This window comes from Ovis aries, chromosome 1, assembly GCF_016772045.2.
Source record: "Ovis aries strain OAR_USU_Benz2616 breed Rambouillet chromosome 1, ARS-UI_Ramb_v3.0, whole genome shotgun sequence".
Lineage (NCBI taxonomy): Eukaryota > Metazoa > Chordata > Mammalia > Artiodactyla > Bovidae > Ovis > Ovis aries.
In genome coordinates this window covers 76,267,832-76,291,033 of record NC_056054.1, presented here as the reverse complement: position 1 = coordinate 76,291,033, position 23,202 = coordinate 76,267,832, and the positions used below count along the sequence as shown (strand labels likewise).

General features: G+C 39.4%; 1 protein-coding gene across 2 annotated transcripts in view; it reads left to right on the top strand.

The window, feature by feature from the left end:
• Positions 1–9,945, top strand: part of PLPPR5 (phospholipid phosphatase related 5) — a 135,430-nt gene extending 125,485 nt beyond the window's left edge. For both annotated transcript variants that reach the window (XM_004002220.6, XM_012176956.5), the window contains exon 6: positions 9,193–9,945. In XM_004002220.6, the coding sequence (XP_004002269.1) occupies positions 9,193–9,225 (33 nt within the window). In that variant the 3' untranslated portion in view covers positions 9,226–9,945. The remainder of the gene's footprint in view (positions 1–9,192) is intronic.
• The last annotated feature ends 13,257 nt before the right edge of the window (positions 9,946–23,202 follow it).

Genomic DNA, 23,202 nt, shown 5'->3' with positions numbered 1-23,202 from the left:
GGATGTACCACCATTTTTTAAAATCTGTTTACCAATTGAAGGCTATTTAGGCTGTTCTAGTTTTTCCCAATTATGAATACATCTGATATAAAACTTTATGCACAGGACTTTGTATGAATGGGCTCTAGGGCATGCAGGCTTCAGTAGTTGCAGCCCATGGGCTCAGAAGTTGTGGCTCCCGGGCTTCAGAGCATAGGCTCAATAGTTATGCTCTGCGGGGCTAGTTGCTCTGCACCATGAGGAATCTTCCCAACCAGGGTTTGAACCTGTGTCTCCTGCACAGACTCCTCGCCACTGACGCACCAGGCATGCCCAGATAGGCAAGTTTTTTAAGTAAGAAATTTTCATCAGTGCCTGGTTGTATATGAACTTATCATACAGTTGATCCATTACCCACATGCTTTGATTCATCTCTGACAGGTAGTATTAGGCTACTTATTTAGCAAATCTAATGTGTTTTTAAAAGTTCAGTGTGATTCAGTCACTCAGTCGTGTCCTACTCTTTGTGAACCCAAGGACTGTAGCACGCCAGGCCTCCCTGTCCATCACCAGCTCCTGGAATTTACCCAAACTCATGTCCATTGAGTCGGTGATGCCACCCAACCATCTCATCCTCTGTCGTCCCCTTCTCCTCCTGCCTTCAATCTTTCCCAGCATCAGGGTCTTTTCAAATGAGTCAGCTCTTCGCATGAGGTGGCCAAAGTATTGGAGTTTCAGCTTCAACATCAGTCCTTCCAATGAACACCCAGGACTGATCTCCTTTAGGGTGAACTGGTTGGATCTTGCAGTCCAAGGGACTCTCAAGAGTCTTCTCCAACACCACGGTTCAAAAGCATCAGTTCTTCAGCTGCTCAGCTTTCTTTATAGTCCAACTCTCACATCCATACATGACTACTGTAAAAACCATAGCTTTGACTAGACAGACCTTTGTTGGAAAGAAAGAAATAATAAGCCATTCATTAGATTAAAATATCAGTGTAAATCAAGGCATGGGCACATGGGTGAGTTATATTTCTTATCATCAGTTGTGATGTACAGTAAATCCTCTGTCCATGGGATTCTCCAGGCAAGAATACTGGAGTGGATTGCCATGTACACCTCCAGGGGATCTTCCTGATCCAGGGATCAAACTCAGGTCTCTTGCATTGCAGGTGGACTCTACCATCTGAGCCACAAGGGAAGCCTATGGGACATGCAACAAATATCAAATAAGAAACACTATGGTACATTTCTCAGGACGAATGAATTTACAGTCTCATGAGTCTCTACTTACAGATTTATGAATAATTTTATAAGAACAGAGTGATGGCAGTTATGTTAGTTCAGTTCAGTCGCTCAGTCGTGTCCGACTCTGCGACCCCATGAATTGCAGCACTCCAGACCTCCCTGTCAGAGGAGCACATAAATGGTTGACTTATCCAAACTTAGTGATGCTGCAACATCCTGTAAAGAGAGATCTGAAGGGCTGTTAGCCAAAGAGGGGAGAAGAGGATGTTCCAGAGGAACCGGCTTACACCAAGATTTTGTTTGGCAGGTGAGAGAAGAGCACTAGGGCAAGAGAATTGAGGATGCCATCAAAGAATGTTCAACTTGACTACAGAATGGATATAATAGAAATAAAATTGAGAAAGAGTGAGATGGACTAGAGCAGATGAAAAAAATTATTGGTTGGGAAATTTCCAGAATGGCCGGAGAAAGTTTATTGCATGAGGGAGACAGGCCAGGAGGTAAATAGGGTTGGTGGTTGACAACGTAGTTGTGACTGTGGACTAAAAGTGTTGGACAGGTTGTTAGAATTAGGGAAGTTAAGAAACTTCAGATAGAGTCCAGGGATACCGACATCCACCAAATAACATGAACACATTCGTATTAATAGACTTGCATGGAGTTTCATGTCAGTACATTGGAAAACTGAGCTAAAATGAAACATAAGTGTTTATTGCAAATCTTCTCAACACCTTATGCCCCGTGAAGCTCTCAACAAGGAATGCAACGTGCAGCTATTCCCAGAAGTGTTAGAACACAAAGATTTTATTTTTTTTGAGAAACATTCAGTATTACTGCTCTTGTAGGCCATGCTCTTTTTGCCAAAGAAGTGATAGCATTTTAAAGAAAGAATTGATTGTCTATACCTGACAGTGCTCACATTGCTAACTAATCACTTTTCTATACCTCTTGGCAGTGGTTCTCAGACTGATGTAAAAGGGAATCCATCACTTGCAGCATTCGAAAAAAAAAAAAAAAGGCCAGACTCCTGAATGCAGTCTCAAGAATCTGATCCAGTAGGCCTGGGCTTGAGCCAGGGGATTGGTAGTATATCAGGCACCTCAGGTGATTTGGACGTGTTGCCAGCGGTTGGCGTGGATCCAGCTGGGCCTGCAGAATTTCTGAAACAGTTTTCAATATTAGCTGCACACTTAGAATCATCTGGAGAGCCTTTTAAAATCCCACTGACCAGGGCACGCCTCATTGCAATTAAATCCAAGTCTCCAGAGTTGCCTCAGTATTTATTTAAAGCTCCCAGGTGATTCCAACATGCAACCAATTAGAGAACCTGTGCTTCTAAAGATTCATTGTGGAAAGCCTGAAGTTTCTTTGGCTCCTCGGGACTTGGAAATATTTCATAAGATCTTTAGCTAATACTCCAGTAAAAGCTTGGCCTGCCTCTGGGTTAATTAGCTTATCAGAGAAAGCCACCTAGAGTTCTCCCCTTTCTCTAGGGAGGAACAGTTCTCTCGGAGAGTAGTTTCTAGCCTCTTTCTCCAAATAGTACCAGAAGGAAATTCCTGAGAAGAAACAAAACTCAGAGCTATTATAAAATGTTAAATTGAAACAGAACCACCATAAAAAAGAAAGAAAGAAAGAAATGGTTCCAAAAAAGTTGTCTTTCCCAAGAGAATTCTGGTGCTGTCACCTTTAGCTCTTATGTCTCACATCCCCAACTTTTTAAAACAAGAAATTGCTTGGATGAACTTTACGGTGTTTCATAGCCTGAAGTTTGAAGTTCTCTAGTAATTTCTTCTTAGATGGACTTAACATCATTTCTCTTTTCTGAAATACTCACCAACTTCAGGCTCTACCAGGAGGAAAACCTACTGTGATGAAGTTGAATCTTAGAGCGTACACTTCATACATGACTGCTTTTCTTCCTTCTCTCTTCTCCTTTTCATTTTGCCTCATCAGAGGACACAGTGAATGAAGGAAGAAGCAAATAGCAAAATAAAGATGGCCAGTATTGGGGAATATGACATCCATCTACCTTCCTCTGGTAAAATGTAGGCTGTGTCTGTAACAATTGTTGGTTATAGGACTGTGATTCCGTATCCTAAATCATTCGTGCTAGATGTTTCTCAGGATTAAACTATTTTATATTTTAGGAGAAAATACTGTGTATTGTTACACAAGCAGGATCTTGAGCATCACTTTGTAATCAAAGATGGATATTTCTGCAGCACAGCAGAGTACAAATTGCCTCACAGGAATTCACCAGTGGTGGTAAGAAACACCACCAAATGAGCTTGCACCAAAAAAGAAACATTTGGGTTTTAAAGCTCGTTTGGATATGAGAATTGTAGACTATAGCATCCTGGAATTCCAACCAATTCTATAAAACTTCTTTATTCTCTCTCTTTTTCTTCCTCTTTTTTACTTTTTATCTTGCTTCTGGTTTTTATGGACAACCATAATATGTTTGGGTAGAGAGATGAGGACCTTTGTGCATCTCATCTCATTTAATCCTAATCAAAATCCATTCAAATATGTATTATTATTTCTACTTTACAGATAAGAAAGCCAGATCTCTGAAAGATTAAACTGCTTGTGAAAATGTCAGTTGCTGCAGAGCCCACCTTCAAACATTTGACATTCACACTACCTGACTGCAGCATCCACTGTGCCACACAGCTTCCTTAACCAATAGAGTTGAAGACACAAATCACTGAATTCAAGATATCATATGCTCAGATCCCATTTTATGTTTAACATAAAAGCTGATTGCTGATAACTTCCAATTAAAAAACAAAAGCTGTTTATAATCATCCAGAAAGAAAGAAATAGAACAGTATTTAAGCTCAGCATTTGGTCCAGCAATATAACATCGGATTTTAAATAGACGAGTGCTTTATCCAAGTAAGTCAATACTTAAAACACTGAAATAATATATAATAAAATACATTTTGTAGGTGTCCCGAATCCAACCCATTGAGAATGATCAAGAAGAGAATTCACAGGGAAGGTCCTTTAAAGACTGTCTCGCAAGACTCTTCAGCTGGATAATGGGAATCGGCCACTGTGAACACCTTCAATTAAGGCAATAAACGTATGTGCGCTCGCGCGCACTGGTGTTAGAATTGAGTTGCAAAGCTAAGGCAAATACAAAGTATGTGTCCTTCTGTGCAAGTTTCCATTATAACCAGAAGGGATCTAGATACTAGGTCATTTTGGTTATTATTATTATTTTTATTATTTATTGTTCAAATATATCTTGGTTTTTCACTGATATTTCACTCATTAATGGCAACTTAGCATTCCTCAATCAAATAGCCCTTGATAGTAGTAACTTTTTATGTTTTCTTATCTGAAGTGCTGTTTCTTGCATCACCCTGTATTTTTTCAAGGAAAAATGGTGAGTGGCAGATCTCACTAAGTAGCAAGTTATTGCCAAATTTTCATGTCATAAATAAATAACAGTTGTGTTTTAAGTAACTTTAAAATTTCAATGTATAATTTGTACAACTGGGATATAGGATGAATAAAAAAATCAAGATTTTTAACATGGAACTTAAAGCTTCAAAAATTGACATACTAGGGACATAGAGTTTATCAAATTTAAGAATCCAAAACTACTTTTCAGGAACAAGTACTTATTTTTCCATGGGACCTCTGCACTCAAGGACTGGATTCAGTATTTTGCTCACTGACTTGCTGTGGACTTAAATGAACACTCTCTAATGGATGTAACATATTCTAATCTTCAGCTCTTTGGACTCAAGCTCTGTTAACTTCTCTGTACAGCTCTGTGTGTGTAATTGCACTGATGAATTGTATGACCACGTTCTTCTTAAGACTCTGAATTAAGCTTCTGTGCATGAATTTTTAGTTTGCCTATTGAAAGTTTGCCCTGTCTATGAGTAAGATTTAATATTTCATATAAAGAATTCAACCAGATTAAAAGGCAAAACCCCTTGTCTCCTAGTTTGACTCATACAGGTGAACTGAAAATATTAAGTGCAATTCTGATTCTTTTAATATTACTAAAAAAAATGCTGATGGGGAAGTGAGCAACATCATAACTTCCTGCATAGGAATCATACCATTTGAATATTTCAAATCATGCATTTACATACATGTAATTGTTATAATAGAGAATCATAGAGTTTTATAGATGATAAGGATTTTAGTTCGTCCTTTCTCTAGATTCTTTCAGGAAAAAACTATTCCTGTGCTAGAAGAGAATTCATCTTATTTCTTAAAGCCTACTGAGGTTAATAGTCCATCTCTTTCATTCTACGGTCTGGGTTTGTTTGCTGTTAGTGAAATTAATGAACAGATGGCCCCTGTGCTCTCTGTACACTCCTTTCATGTACTTGGAAACTATTATTAAATTTCCCTTTAATGTTTTCTTCCCTACGCATAGTCACTTCACTGTTCTCTTTTCATCTGTTTATCTCTCTAACTACCACCTTTAAGTGACAAGTCCTAAGCAGAATCCTTTTAATTCCATCCAATTAGGTAAAGCCATCTCAGAGGTTAGAACTTAAATCTGATGTGAAAGTGTAAGGGTACTGATTAGAAAAAGCAGGCTTTTCCCCAGAGTCCTGGGATCTAAAAGTGGACTCAATCTGGAACCACAGTTACCCTTGAGTTTAACCTGGTTATGACTTAGCATAAAGAAAGGGGGACTATTGCTTGGAACTTATAAGCAATGAAAAGAAGATCTAGTGGTCACCAAAATGTGCTTTTAAATGGCAAACCCTAGATCTTAATAGCTCACTTACACTTATCTGTGCAATGCCTTGTTTCTAAGGTGACCTTTTATCTGTATTCGGGACAGCCCCAGTTTAAGCCACTGGAGAAGGCAATGGCACCCCACTCCAGTACTCTTGCCTGGAGAATCCCATGGACGGAGGAGCCTGGTAGGCTGCAGTCCATGAGGTTGCTAAGAGTCAAACACAACTGAGTGACTTCACTTTCACTTTTCACTTTTCACTTTCATGCATTGGAGAAGGAAATGGCAACCTACTCCAGTGTTCTTGCCTGGAGAATCCCAGGGACGGGGGAGCCTGATGGGCTGCCGTCTATGGGGTCGCACAGAGTCGGACACAACTGAAGCGACTTAGCAGCAGCAGCAGTTTAAGCCACAAGGGAAGCTCAGCTGATAAAGAATCTGCCTGCAATGCGGGAGACCTGGGTTTGATCCCAGGGTTGAGAAGATCCCCTGGAGAAGGGAAAGGCTACCCACTCCAGTATTCTGGCCTGGAGAATTCCATGGATGGTATATAGTTCATGGGGTCGCAAAGAGTTGGACACGACTGAGCAATTTTCACTTTCACTTTCAAGCCCAGGTTTAGATGAAAATTTATATGCTCTCCCTGCAATCACTGCACATTCTTTGTCACTCTCCAGCTTTTTTACCTGTCGCTTGGTTTTTCCTCTGCTTGTTTTCTCCCTTGCATTGATTACCAGTGATTTGTTTCTGTTACTTTCTTTGCTTTATTAAGGTCTTTTAATACAGGAAGTCCCCTACATATGAACCTTCAAGTTTCTAATTTTCAAAGATGCAAATGTGCATTCTCATGTCCAGTCACATAAGTTAGTTCGTGTGTCTGGCGTACATTGTCACGTGTGTGTATCCTCTGCAAGTGGTTGTGCATTTGTGTACTTTACAGTGCTGTATAGAGTACAGAAGTACAGTTTCTTTATTTCAAGCCCAGGATGTCCAGAAGCATTGGTGACATAGCTGGTACTGCTAAGAAGTGCCAACTGTTACACCATACTACTGTACTTTTCAAGGTACTATACTGTAAAATTAAAAATGTTTTCTTTACTTTTTCTTTGTTTTTTTTTATGTATCATTTGTGTGAAAAGTATACAAACCTGTTACAGTACAGTACTATATGGCTGATCATGTTATTTGGCTATCTAGGCTAACATTGTTGGACTTTTGAACTCTCTCTCAGAACAGAACTCATTCATTTGTGGGGGACTTAGTGTATTTCTGGAGAAGGCACTGGCGACCCACTCCAGTACTCTTGCCTGGAAAATTCCATGGACAGAGGAGCCTGGTAGGCCACAGTCCATGGGATCGCCAAGAGTCGGACACGACTGAGCGACTTCACTTTCACTTTTCACTTTCCTGCATTGGAGAGGGAAATGGCAACCCACTCCAGTGTTCTTGCCTGGAGAATCCCAGGGACGGCGGAGCCTGGTGGGCTGCCGTCTGTGGGGTCGCACAGAGTCGGACACGACTGAAGGGACTTAGCAGCAGTAGAAGCAGTGTATTACAGTTCTGCTTTCCAAGGAGATGGTTGTCCTCTTCACTCAGGATCATCTTTAGTAAATTTAATGAGCCTCGTGGACATTATTATTTAGGGCAAGAGAACATTGATACTTAGGCCAGCAACGTCTGCCTGGAGCAACATCTGTTTCCTCTTGTTTAAATCTCCTTTTGTTTCTTTCCAGTGTCACATCTTCAGTCTTTCTTTACCCACCAGTTGCCACAGACTGATTAATCTTCCGTTTATAACTTAACATCTTTCCAGAAATTACTATGTGCTGGGTCCTGTCTGGAGGAGTGACACTCCTGTCAGTTTTGTACTGAAACACTGTGTATTAAAATGTATTTTTTCAGTTCACAGATTTCAAGTCCCCCTGGGGCCACTAGAAATAAAACTATGATGTACTGTTTCCACAGTTCTTATGGCTTTTATTCTATCATAGTGCAATCTGTAACTCTGAAAGATCACTTTTGTCCTAAAGGCATGCTTGTGCTTTTGGAGGGAATACTCAAGAAAACTTAGAGATGAGCCACTGAATTAGTCCACATTTTTATCAGGACTTTTTTTTTTTTTTAAATGGGAGCTTAAACTTTCTAAGGGCTTATCAGGAATTAGTAAAAAGGTCCACATGCTCTGGTCACTACTGATTCTTACTGATACTGTTTTTCTCTAGTAGGTTGAAGTGGCTAAGACCTAGAAAAAAATGCCTTAAGCAGTCATCAGTGATATTCTTCTAGTTGTGGTTAATATGCCTCGATTCAGTGAAAATGAATTTATTCACATACATTCAAAAAATGTTTTAGCTATTCAAAACACCTTAACTTGTAAAGTGCCACACATACATGGAAGAAATCTGAGGGCATGTGTTCATTATGTGAAATTCTATTTATGATATCTTTGACTTAATAAAGAGTCAAAGCTACAATGAAAAACATTCTAAACATGTAATTTGATGGTAAAACCCTTTTGTAATGCTGCTATTATTGGTTTGGGCTGTCACTTATGTTAGATCCTGACATGACCTATATGTAGCATGATTAATTATGTCATATCGATTTCCACTGCAGTATTTCAGCAGCCATATTGCATGTCTGAAACCGTTTAAATATTAGCAGTTCCGCAGGGTTCCTTTGTACACAATTCAGTTGCTTAAAAAAATGTTAAAAAGTCTCTACAAAGAATTCTCTGGTTGAGGTAAACAACAGAGATTGCAGTCTGTAGTCTGGATTCATGCATCAAAAATGAAGTGTTTAAAGTGGATCTTTGTCAGCTAGCAAATGCCATTTCAGTCTGAACATTTCACCACTACTTCTATGCCATCTGTCTCACAGGGAGCAATTAATCTGAAACTCCAACATGCAGCATTAAAATTCCATTAACGCTGAACAGAATATTAACACGTCTGGCATTACCGTATTTATCTCTCCAAATTTCAGTGTTAATTTTGAAAAAGGCAGGTATAACATTTTCCTCTATTTGGCTAATTAAGAATATTGGATAAAATATATAATTAGTAGCTAAATTGATATAATAATATATGCAACTCATTTAAATAATGCTGGATGTTTTTGCAATTTAAGCGTATCTGGGCTACAGTTTTATATAAGGCTACTGATTATTTGTAAAAACACCAAAGTCTTTTATGAAGCTAGTCTTCCCAAGACTCTGACTTGGTACTTCCTTTTTCTTTTTGCAGAACCACATCACTGCCTTCGCAGAAGTCACATGATATTGAAGCAAATGGTCTCTCACTGCATTGGACATCATCCCTTTTCACCATCCATTCGTAACACCCAAAGTGTGTTTGATGACAAAAAAGGTTTATAAAGTTGTCTAATCATTTTTATAATTTAAAAATCAGTGTCAACTTATCTGTTTCCCCCACTAGACTGTGAGCTCCTCAAGGGCAGGACTGTGTCTTTCTTCTCTGTCTCCCCTAAACCTACAACAAATCCTCACACAGAGTAGGTAGTTGTTCAATAAAAAAGTGATGACCAATGAATAAAAATTAATTCTGAAATAAAACATTCATTTTAATTTCTCACAGAATCACTGAGACTAAGTGAAAAGAAACCTTTACACGAGTCATATTTGTGTGAGAAGTCCCTCCACTTTGAGCTAGTTAAGCTTTTTAATTTATCATGTATCTTCTATTTGGCAGCATACCATATTTCATTCGAAGTGGACTTTGAAAGTCATGGGGGTTTGTATTTCATTATTCAGCATGACCTTATTTCCATTCTAACAGATTTCAGTGTGTGATATTACTTTACTTTTAGAAAGTATGTTCTATACTAAAATAATGTTTGCACATAATATTATGCTATATTTCACTTAAAATACCATTCATTCTATAAATTCTAAGACTGGTGCTTCTGCTTTTGAAGGTGAAAATGCCAATTTTTACTGTAATAAGTAATGTATCATAATTAAAAATTATTTATTTGAATTTTTGTTCCTGACAATTGTGATTTAATTGTTAACTTGTAGTTTTTTAATGCAGGCAGTGTTTAGGATAGTCTAAGTGACTGAATCCAGCAATCATACCTATTTATTGAACAATTTTCCACAGATAACCATCTCAAGAGTGGTCAAAGTCTCCATTCTTTGGCTAGTCCAAGTTTCCACATAATTTAAATAGAAAAGAGTCACCCCCAGACAATGCAGATTAAATTATATAAATGCAAGAAATATAGTCAATGTATTTTGCTTTGCATATTTGTAGTACTTTATAGTTTAGAAAGTATACTATACTTTGTTATTTCGTCTAATCCTAACAATGAAAAAAAGTGAAAGTGAAAGTTGCTCAGTCGTGTCCAACTCTTTGCAATCCCAAATCCTCACAATAGCTCCAGGTAAACCGTTAAGAGTTTGGCTTTAGTGTTACAGATGAAAAAAATAAAGACAAGGCAGGGTAAATAATGTGACCACCTCCACACAACTAGGATGAGACAGTTAAAGTTTAAATTCAGATTTAGCATTCTTTGTGAATATGCCACAGCTGCCATATTATCTGGACACATCGAGGCCTTTCAGTGGTCAGTGGAGTCCTGGGCAACCACCTATCTGTCAAAAAGATGAAAAAAATGTCAAAATAAAGTTATAAAAGTTATGTGGTATTAGTGTTTTAAGAATAAACACTTTTCAAAATATAATGTACTAATAATCTTATTTAAATATAATGTCAAGAATCTAGGTGTGAGGTCTGTCTCTCCTGCAACTCTCACACCCATGCCCTAACACCACCCCTCGGTCGAGGCCCTGAGGGGCATCCCTTACACTGAGCATGTGGAATCAAGAACGAAAGTTATAACATAAGGAAAATTAATTGGACTATGACAAAACCATTCAACATAGTCCTCAACAATAACTGTGATTTTCAAAGCTACACAGAGTAACTTTGTCTTATGTGAGAAGTAGTTAATTGACTGAAAAGATTCTTCTTAACCTTGACAGAACTAAAGGAAATAAATTTTTAATTTTTTATGCGGTTTTAACAGAAATCAAAAAGTAAATATAACCAAAGACTTCTCCATTACTCTCAAGATAGACATCATTTACTTTTTTTCATCACTGTAGGATTTAAACTACTTGCAGTAGGACCAGAAAAGCAGAAAATTCCTATTTCTACCTTTCAGATTTCTCTATCAAGTTCAGTTCTGGAAGAAATTTAGAATACCAAAAAGCTTGGAATGCCTTGACACTCTTTAAAGATTTTTTTTTAAGGCAATAACAGTGGTGGAGGATTCACTTAATGGAAATAAAAGTGGAGGAAATGATCATAATATTTTAAGAGGCAGGATTACCAGTAAGACTTAAAGAGGTCTGTTTTCTCAGTTCTAGCATCAGTCTTCAAGGAACCAGCTAGTCACACTTTTCTTGTTGGAAGCCATATATATATATATATATATATATATATATATATCTTTGTACCTTGCTAAACCTGATCTGAATCTTGGAGTTAAAAATTCCTCAGAAATCCAGATTTAAACTGGTAATGTCATCTGTAAATATAAATGCCATGGACCCAAGATTGTATAATGAATGATCCTGCTATGAAGGAAATTCAGAAGAATAAAAAGATACACATGCTTAGGGCAAGAAGTCAGCAAAGAGCCCTTAACCATGATGCTGTTACTGAGAATAATGAAAACATTTTTTTAAAAAAAACACTTATTTGTAAATATGTATATATATAGTCTAATAAAAGCAGGCAAACACATATCTTTCTGATAAAGACATCTTTTTATTCTACTTACCTGGGGCCCAGGTCAGTATAAATTGGTCAGCCTGAAAATTTCAGTAGTCCCTGTTTGCATGGCAGAAATTCTGCACATGTTTTATCTGATTCCTAAGAGTATCTAAAAGGATCTTTTATGTTAAAAGAGAGGTGAACCTTCTTTGACAGACTTTGTCTATTCCACTTCTAACTGGGCCTCTCTTCTCTCAGGATCTATCCTAGCCAAAAATCTCAGTTACATTTACCATATAGTTTCCTATGTGAAAGAGCAGTAGGGGAAGAAATAGGTCTCTGCTGTGAGTTGTATTTTTCAAACAAAATATTAAAAATTAAATTGAAAACATTAAGTATGATTTTTGTCCCATGTATTAATTCTTTCTTAAGGGTAGAGGAATAAAGAATGCTTGCTATCCTGATGGAAGTCAGATTGCCATAGTGATTAGAGAATGTTTGGAAGGGCACCATGTGGTTCTGATTGGACCAGTCCTTTGGGCAGATAAATGACCCCCTGCATCCAATGGGCCACCCTGGGATCTCATCAACTTTCTTATTTACAAATGACAATCTTCTGGAGACAGCCTGGGATATTGAGCAGGTACACAGTCCACCACATACTCTGCCCCCTACGTATGAGCAACATGCTGAAGAATAGATGTATTGAGTTGGCCAGACACTCCTTCATATTTTTCTGTAACTTGGTTTTAGTAGTGCTTAGTTATTTTAACTAAGTCTTTAACTTCACTGGGAACAGTTTTGCTAGATTGTATTGTAGACAGATGTCATATCAGCTTGCATTTTTAGAAAAAAACATCAAAATTGGTGAATTTTTGTGGAGTCATTTTAATACTGAAGATGGAAGGGAAAACAACATTTTTGACATATTATGCTTTACTATTTCAAGAAAGGTAAAAAATAATGAAGTGCAAAACAAGATCTGTGTTGTATGGAGAAGATGCTATCACGGATTTGAATGTGTTGAAAGTGGCTTGTGAAGTTTCATGCTGGAGATTTCTCGCTGGATGATGCTCCATGATCTGGTAGACCAGTTGAAATCAACGATTAAATCGAGACATTAATTGAGAATGGTCAATGTTACACTACACAAGAGAGAGCCAACATACTCAAAATATCCAAATCAAGCATTGAAAATCATTTGCACCAGCTTGGTCATGTTGACCATATTTCCATATGCAATACTCCATTCTGAAACATAACAAAAATGTTTTGTTTTTAAAACATTGTTATAGGCAATGAAAAGCAGATGCTGTACAATAAGGTGGAACAGAAGCGATTGTGGGGCAAACAAAATGAACCACCAACGACCACACTAAAGGCCAGTCTTCAACCAAAGAAGGTGATTTTGTGCATACAGTGGAATTGGAAAGGAGTCGTCTATTATGAGCTCCTTCTGGAAAACCAAATGATTAATTCCAAAACGTACTGCTCCCAGTTAGTCCAAATGAAGTGGCACTTGTCGAAAAGTGTCCAAAATTAGTGAACAGAAAACAACAATTTTCCATCAGGAAGACCCAAAATGGCAAGCTTGCTTTGATGACCAAGCAAAAACTGTTGCACCTTGGCTAGGAAGTTCCAATTCATCTGCTGTATTCACCAGACATTGTACCTTCGAATTTCCATTTATTTTGGTCTTTACAAAATTCTCTTAATGGAAAAAAATTCAATTCCCCAGGTATAAAAGGAACCTGGAACAGTTCTTTGCTCAAAAAGATAAAAAGTTTTGGGAAAAAGGAATTATGAAGTTGCCTGGAAAATGTCAGAAGGTAGTGGAACAAAATGGTGAATATGTTGTTCAATAAAGTACTTGGTGAAAATGAAAAATGTCTTTTACTTCTACTTAAAAATCAAAGAAACATCTTGGCCAACCTGATAAATAGCCTTGTTCCTGCCTCTAGGTTACCATTTATTAAGTTTTTATTGCATGCTCTATAAAGTTGTCCTGGATGTATACCAAGTGATTCTATTTACATCTTACAAACATTGATCTCACATTTGGCAGGCATTGTTTTTCTAATGAATTTTGTCAGTTAAGTTTCTTCTAAAACATCAATTAAGAAAATTTCTTCCAGATTTTCAGTGAATGATTCTCTTCTAAGAAGAAATATAAAAGTATTCAATTTCTTTTTTTCTGTCCCCTTCACTTTAGATTATAGCTGAATGTTGGTGTGATAGAGCTTCAGGACTTGGTCAAGATATAAAAACAATTTTGCTCTCCTTACCCCAAGATTTGTGAGCCATGGATGTATTGTTCAGTCATGTCCTACTCTTTGCATCCCCGTGGACTGCAGCAGTCCGGGCCTCTCTGCCCCTCTCCCAAAGTTTGCACGGGTTCATGTCCATTGCATCAGTGATGCCCTCTAGCCATCTCATCCTCTGATGCCCTCTTCTCCTTCTGCTCTCAATCTTTTCCATCGGTGATTTTTGCAGTGTGTCAGCTGTTGACATCAGATCACCAAAATACTGGAATTTCACCTTCAACATCAGTCTTTCCAGTGACTGGATGGATGGATTATAGGATCTAAATTCAAAATTCACATTGCCATTTTCAAATCTGTGGCCTTGCTCACAAGGATCTCTCGTAAAAAGAGATGAGTGGGCGCACAATCACCTCCAACCATCAGACAAAAGCTGAAAGTGCACGTCTCAAAGACACCAGTAATTAACAAGGGTGATTCTTACTGACGCCATCTTTGACTTATTTGTTACTGTTGTTTACTTGCTAAGTTGTGCCCAACTCCTTTGCAACCTCATGGACTGTAGCCTACCAGGCTACTCTGTCCACGGGATTTCCCAGGCATGAATACTAGAGTGGGTTGCCATTTCCTTTTCCAGCAGATCTTCCCAAGCCAGAGACCAAACCCTCACCTGCTGCTTGGCAAGCAGATTCTTTACTGCTTTCATATTATTGCATTTATAAATGCATTTTCATTTTGCACTGAAGCACTATCATTTGTAGAAAAGGGTAAAAAAAAATTTTCTTCCCAAGAGTCAAAACAAGTGTATTTTTAAATTGCTTCTAAAAAGAGAGAAATAAATGCTTTCCAAAATATTGAGACATTTTGAATATTAATCAGGTTTCCCTAGAAGTATTGCTCTTGCTCGAGAAGGTCATTCAACCTTCATTCATCCAGAAAATATTTGTAGAGTGATTTTGTACAACAGATAATTAAGAACATGCTGACTAAACAGTGGTTAGAAAGAGAGACATGGTCCCTACTCCTCCAGGTTGGATAGATCAGCAGTGGTGACACTAATAGTGTCTTAGGAGACTGTTTTATGTTAAGGGGGAAACTGGCTTGGAATTTACTGGCTACCTAATCTCAGAACTAAGCAAAGGACATTTTTATAGATTACAGCAACAGCTAAAGTTAGTACTTTTTAAAAAAGTCTCTGCCTCTATAAACAGCACATACTATTTAACTAGTTAATATTCATTCAACAAGCTTTAAAAATTTCTAAATGCTATAACAATAAGCAAATACTATTCTCAAAAATCTATGGTTCAGCTGAGCTATTTTTCTAGTCTGAGCTGGACTCATTCATTAATCCCATGACCAGATTGGCAGCTCTGCTAATCTTGACTGGACATTCTCCCATGTATGGGGGCCATCTGAATATAGACTAGTCTAGGATGGCTTCTCTTTGGACAACTTAAATTTTCTTTACATGGTCTCTCAACTCCATCAGACTAGCTAAGCTCCTTTACACAGGGGATAAACAGAGAAGAAGCAGGCAAGAGCCTGGCACATTGTCAATTTCATTTCATTCAGCAGGCCAAGGCAAGTCCCAAGGCTGGCCAAGTTCCAAGGGATGAAAGAGGGGTTGCAAAATCACACTGCAGAGTGGTGGATGCAAAGATGAATGGAGAACAGGGACTCTACCACAGATTTCATGCAGTTAGACCTAAAAAATGTTCAAGCGGTCCATAACTAATTGAGTTACTCACGGTGAAGAGTATGAATTTATTCTGATAAGCATGAGAAACTCACAAGTGACAACAGAGAGTAAGCTTATTGTATCTGAGCCAGAATGACCTCGTCCTCAATTTCCAGCTATCCCTGAAAAATGCTTTTGAGATGAACTGGCTAGAGAACTGTCCATCCAGAACTTAGCTGAGAGCAATGGGGAACTTGCAGAGTCTCCTAGGTTTTCCAAGAAAGCCTTCCTAGGTGTTTTGTATTCACAAAAGAAAGAGGGCAAGAAAGCGAGACACAGGAGGAGGAAAACATTTCAGCAAAAAGAATAGGAAAAAGATTGAAGTAAAAAAGATAAAACCTGAAAAAAATAATAATTGAAATATAAGGCCAAGTTCTGATACTTTGATTGTGTGTGTGTGTCTGTGTGTGTGCATGCAACTCTGATTTTCAAAACTTCAGTTATCATGGTAGTGCCCAAACTGTCTAAGTCAGTGGAGCATGAGATTGTTAATCTCAAGGTCATGGATTTGAGCCTCATGTTGGGAGATACTTGCTGGTGGAGTGTAGGTGGCACAGTGGTAAAGGATCCTTTTGCCAGCGCAGGAGACTCAAGAGACTTGGGTTCAATTCCTGGGTCAGAAAGATTCCCCTGGATGCAGAACTCATTACTCACTCCACTATTCTTGCTTGGAACATCCTGCAGACAGAGGAGCCTGGCAGGCTACTGTCCATGGGGTTACAAAGAGTCAGACACAACTGAGAGACTAAACACACGCATGCTTATGGACTGGATATCCACCACCACCCTCTAAATTCACACGTTAAACCCTGAATCCCCAATGTGATAATGTTTGGAGATGGAGTAGTAAAGAACTCGCCTGCCAATGCAGGAGACTTAAGAGATGAGGGTTCAATCGCTGGGTTGGGAGGATCTCTTGGTGGAGGGCATGGCAACCAACTCCAGTATTCTTGCCTGGAGAATCCAAGGGGCAGAGGAGCCTGGCAGGCTACAGTCCATGGCGTCACACAGAATTGGACATGACTGAAGTGACTTGATTCATGGACCTGACATTCCAGGTTCCTATGCAATATTGCTCTTTACAGCATCAGACTTTGTTTCTATCACCAGTCACATCCGCAGCTGGGTATTGTTTTTGCTTTGGCTCCATACCTTCTTTCTTCCTGGAGTTATTTCTCCACTGATCTCCAGTAGCATATTGGACACCTACTGACCCAGGGAGTTCCTCATTCAGTATCCTATTATCTTGCCTTTCCATACTGTTCATGGGGTTCTCAAGGCAAGAATACTGAAGTGGTTTGCCATTCCCTTCTCCAGTGGACCACATTCTGTCAGACCTGTCCACCATGACCCACCGGTCTTGGGTTGCCCCGCGGGCATGGCTTGGTTTCATTGAGTTGGACAAGGCTGTGATCCTAGTGTGATTAGATTGACTAGTTTTCTGTGAGTATGGTTTCAGTGTGTCTGCCCTCTGATGTCCTCTTGCAACACCTACCATCTTACTTGGGTTTCTCTTACCTTGGGCGTGGGGATTCTCTTCAAGGCTGCTCCAGCAAAGCACAGCCACTGCTCTTTACCTTGGATGAAGGGTATCTCCTCACCGCCACCCTTCCTGACCTTCAACGTGGGATAGCTCCTCTAGGCCCTCCTGCACCAGTGCAGCCACCACTCCTTGGACACGGGTTGATCTTCGCCCCTGGCCTCAGACATGGGGTGGCTCCTCCCGGCCCCTAACCCTGGCCTTGTACAGTGGTCAAACAAGAGATGGCAAGAGTGAATGTTGACATTCTAGGAATCAGTGAACTAAAATGGACTGGAATGGGTGAATTTAACTCAGATGACCATTATATCTACTACTATGGGCAGGAATCCCTTAGAAGAAATGGAGTAACCATTATGGTCAACAAAAGAGTCCAAAATGCATACTTGGATGTAATCTCAAACACGACAGAATGATCTCTGTTCGTCTCCAAGGCAAACCATTCAATATCACAGTAATCCAAGTCTATGCCCCAACCAGTAATGCTGAAGAAGCTGAAGTTGAATGGTTCTATGAAGACCTACAAGACCTTGTAGAACTAACACCCAAAAAAGATGTCCTTTTCATTATAGGGGACTGGAATGCAAAAGTAGGAAATCAAGAAACACCTGGAGTAACAGGCAAATTTGGCCTTGAAATGCAGAATGAAGCAGGGCAAAGACTAATAGAGTTTTGCCAAGAAAATGCACTGGTCATAGCAAACACCCTCTTCCAACAACACAAGAGAAGACTCTACACGTGGACATCACCAGATGGCCAACACCGAAATCAGATTGATTATATTCTTTGCAGCCAAAGATGGAGAAGCTCTATACAGTCAACAGAAACAAGACCAGGAGCTGACTGTGGCCCAGATCATGAACTCCTTATTGCCAAATTCAGACTTAAATTGAAGAAAGCAGGGAAAACCGCTAGACCATTTAGGTATGGCCTAAATCACATCCCTTATGATTATACAGTGGAAGTGAGAAATAGATTTAAGGGCCTAGATCTGATAGAGTGCCTGATGAACTATGGACTGAGGTTTGTGACATTGTACAGGAGACAGGGATCAAGACCATCCCAATGGAAAAGAAATGCAAAAAAGCAAAATGGCTGTCTGGGGTGGCCTTACAAATAGCTGTGAAAAGAAGAGAAGCGAAAAGCGAAGGAGAAAAGGAAAGATATAAGCATCTGAATGCAGAGTTCCAAAGAATAGCAACAAGAGATAAGAAAGCCTCCTTCAGTGATCAATGCAAAGAAATAGAGAAAAACAACAGAATGGGAAAGACTAGAGATCTCTACAAGAAAATTAGAGATACCAAGGGAATATTTCATGCAAAGATGGGCTTGATAAAGGACAGAAATGGTACGGACCTAACAGAAGCAGAAGATATTAACAAGAGGTGGCAAGAGTACAGAGAAGAACTGTACAAAAAAGATCTTCATGACGCAGATAATCACGATGGTGTGATCACTCATCTAGAGCCAGACATGCTGGAATGTGAAGTCAAGTGGACCTTAGAAAGCATCACTATGAAAAAAGCTAGTGGAGGTGATGGAATTCCAGTTGAGCTGTTTCAAATCCTGAAAGATGATGCTGTGAAAGTGCTGCACTCAATATGCCAGCACATTTGGAAAACTCAGCAGTGGTCACAGGACTGGAAAAGGTCAGTTTTCATTCCAATCCCAAAGGAAGGCAATGCCAAAGAATGCTCAAACTACTGAACAATTGCACTCATCTCACATGCTAGTAAAGTAATGCTCAAAATTCTCCAAACCAGGCTTCAACAATATGTGAATCTTGAACTTCCAGATGTTCAAGCTGGTTTTAGAAAAGGCAGAGGAACCAGAGATCAAATTGTCAACATCCGCTGGATCATGGAAAAAGCAAGAGAGTTCCAGAAAAACATCTATTTCTGCTTTATTGATTATGCCAAAGCCTTTGACTGTGTGGATCACAATAAACTGTGGAAAATTCTGAGAGAGATGGAAATACCAGACCACCCCGCCTGCCTCTTGAGAAATCTGTATGCAGATCAGGAAGCTATAGTTAGAACTGGACATGGAACAACAGACTGGTTCCAAATAGGAAAAGGAGTGCATCAAGGCTGTATATTGTCACCCTGCTTATTTAACTTCTATGCAGAGAACATCGTGAGAAACGCTGGACTGGAAGAAGCACAAGCTGGAATCAAGATTGCCAGGAGAAATCTCAATAACCTCAGATATGCAGATGACACCACCCTTATGGCAGAAAGTGAAGAGGAACTAAAGAGCGTCTTGATGAAAGTGAAAGAGGAGAGCGAAAAAGTTGGCTTAAAGCTCAACATTCAGAGAACAAAGATCATGGCATCTGGTCCCATCACTTCATGGGAAATAGATGGGGAAACAGTGGAAACAGTGTCAGACTTTATTTTTTGGGGGCTCCAAAATCACTGCAGATGGTGACTGCAGCCATGAAATTAAAAGACACTTATTCCTTGGAAGAAAAGTTATGACCAACCTAGACAGCATATTGAAAAGCAGAGACATCACTTTGCCAACTAAGGTCTGTCTAGTCAAGGCTATGGTTTTTCCAGTGGTCATGTATGGATGTGAGAGGTGGACTATGAAGAAGGCTGAGTGCCGAAGAATTGATGCTTTTGAACTGCGGTGTTGGAGAAGACTCTTGAGAGTCCCTTGGACTGCAAGGAGATCCAACCAGTCCATTCTGAAAGAGATCAGCCTTGGGATTTCTTTGGAAGGAATGATGCTAAAGCTGAAACTCCAGTACTTTGGCCACCTCATGCGAAGAGTTGACTCATTGGAAAAGACTCTGATGCTGGGAGGGATTGAGGGCAGGAGGAGAAGGGAATGACAGAGGATGAGATGGCTGGATGGCATCACGGACTCGATGGACGTGAGTCTGAGTGAACTCCGGGGATGGTGATGGACAGGGAGGCCTGGCGTGCTGAGGTTCATGGGGTCACAATGAGTCGGATATGACTGAGTGACTGAACTGAACTGAACTGAAGTGACTTAGGACTCAGGTAGGCCATAAGGATGGAGCCTTCTTGATGTTAGTGCCCTTATAGGAGAACTCGCTTCATTTCTCGCTGCTCTCCACCATGTGAGCATACAAGAAGACAGATATCTTGGAACCAGGAAGATAGCTCTCCTCAGATTCCAGGTTTGCAATTACCTTCATTTTGGACTTCAACCCTCTAGAGTAAGTGCAGTCGCTCAGTCGTGTCTGACTCTTTGTGACCCCATGGACTGTAGCCTACCAGGCTCCTATGTCCATGGGATTTTCCAGGCAATAGTCCTGGAGTGAATTGCCATTTCCTTCTCCAAGGCCTGTGGAAAGTAATGTTTATCGTTAATGTTTGCTTTTACACAGTCTATGTGTGTTAGTCGCTCAGTCGTGTCTGACTGTATGTGACCTCATGGTTCTTCTGTCTGTGGGATTCTCCAGGCAAGAATACTAGAGTGGATTGCAATTCCCTTCTGCATACCCAATCTATGATACTGTGTTTTAGCAGCCCAAAAGACACATGGTTCAGGTAAACAACACCACTCTCCCAACAACAGAGTTCAAAGTTTAGGTACTGTATCGTGGTATAACTAATTGCATAATGTGCTTTCCTGGTGGCTCAGAAGGTGCCTACAGTGCAGGAAACCCAGGTCGGATCCTGGGTTGGGAAGATAACCTGGAGAAGGGAATGACTACCCACTCCAGTATTCTTGGCTGGAGAATTCCATGGACAGAAGAGCTGGGTGGTCTATGGTACACATGGGGTCACAAAGGTCAGACATGACTGAGCGAATAACATTTTTTTCATTTTTTTCACAATGTTATTGCTAGCTCTTCAGTTCATTAATAAGTGGCTAAGTAACACACTCACATAATGATCAGTGACCAATCATATCACGATGCATTCCCAAACATGACAGGTCATCCCCATATGCTGCATCCTGTCAGGACTGGCAATTCAATTCACATGACATGTTAGAATGGCAAATCATCCCCAAGTCCAAAAGTGCATCTGTGTGTCTTGCATACAAGTATATAGTATTATCTGGCTTAACTCTGTATAATGTCAGAACTGATTCAAATGAATTCTCTGTGTGTATATGTCAGATTCATCTCATGGACATCTAATGTCTGGACAGTGCTACGATGAACACTACATGTGTTCAATTCTGGGCCATAAGGTAGTTCTATTGCAGAATTGCACTGTCTTGATGACTGTGGTTGTAGTAGAGGTCAAGTTGACTCACATACAAAATCTTGAAATTATTTGTTCTAGTTCTTTTCCATCTGTTAGTGGCTAGAGAATTCCTATGAGGGACAACACATTAAGAAGATCATACACCATGTGGGGCTTTATCCCTGCAAGGCTTATGCTAGCAGGAATGCAGTCAGTTCATTGGCTAAGTAAGTGGAGTTCTAACACAGCAATCATCCCTCATATCATGTTAAAAGAGAAAATTACTAGAGCCGTTGCAGGCAGTGCACAAGGAAAACAAGCTAAAGAAACTGTCATATCACTTTTTTAGAGTCTGCCAAGGATCGCGGCAATGTGCTCACACATAGGCAGCAAAGTGTGCAGTTGTATTTATCATTTTTCTCCCATTGATAAATCCATGTGATAGTTTTAAAAATTACACAACTGAAAGGAGGAAATCGCTAACAAAGATGAAGTGCAGCAAAGAAAAGGTGATAATACTCAAAATGAAATTCACATCTAGCATGAATGACCATGGGAATTCGGCACTACCACCACTGTCTGAGAAACTCCATGAGTGCAGCCAGAGGAACTGAGTAAAAGTGAGATGCTTGACAAGAATAAGAGACAAGATTGTGATGAAATGAAGAATGCTTTTGTACTGTTGGTGGGAATGTAAATTGATGCAGCTACTATGGAAGACAGTATAGAGAATCCTTAAGAAAACTAGGAACAAAACTAACACATGACCCAAGAATCCCACTCAGGGCGTATACCCTGAGGAAACCATAACTGAAAAAGACATATGTACCCCAATTTTCATTGCAGCACTATTTACAATAGCTATGACATGGAAGAAACCCAGATGTCCACCGACAGATAGAAGCTGTGGTACATATATACATTGGAATATTACTCAGGTATAAAAAAGGGTCAGTTCTTATGAGGTGGCTGGATCTAGAGCCTGTTATACAGAGTAAAGCATATCAGAAAGAGAAAAGCAAATACCATTCATTAGTGCATATACATATATATATATATATATATATATATATATAATCTAGAAAGATGGTACTGATGAAATTATTTGCAGGGCAGTAATGGCAACAGACATAGAGAAGAGACTTGTGGACACTAGGGGTGGGGAGGAGAGGGTGGGATGAATAGAGAGAGTAGCATGGAAACATACACTACTGTATGTAAATTATATTGCCAATGGGAACTCAGACTGGGGCTCTGTGACAAACTAGAAGGCTGGGATATGGTGCGAGGTGAGAGGGAGGTTCAAGAGGGAGGGGAAATAAGTATACCTATGGTCATGTTGATGTATGGCAGAAACCAACACAATACTGTAAAGAAGTTATCCTTAAATTAAAAATAAAATTTAAATAGAAAAATAAATAAAGGTAGCAGATTAACTGTAATAGTTCCCATTGCTTGTTAAGATCTTTATGCATGAATTTGGTTTGCAGGTCATTTTATTTTTTATGGTTCCACAACAATGTACAAAGACTGCCTGTCTATATGGATATCATATATATTATTATTACATTATATTAATTATTATAGTATTAATATATTATTATATTATAGATATATTCAGTCATTCGATCATGACTGAAGCAATTTAGCATGCACACACACACACACACACACATATGTGCTGTGTGTGCTCAGTCATGTATGACTCTTTGAGACTCCGTGGACTGTAGCCTATCAGTGTTGTCCATGGAATTTTCTAGGCAAGAACACTGGAGTGGGCTGCCATTTCCTACTCCAGGG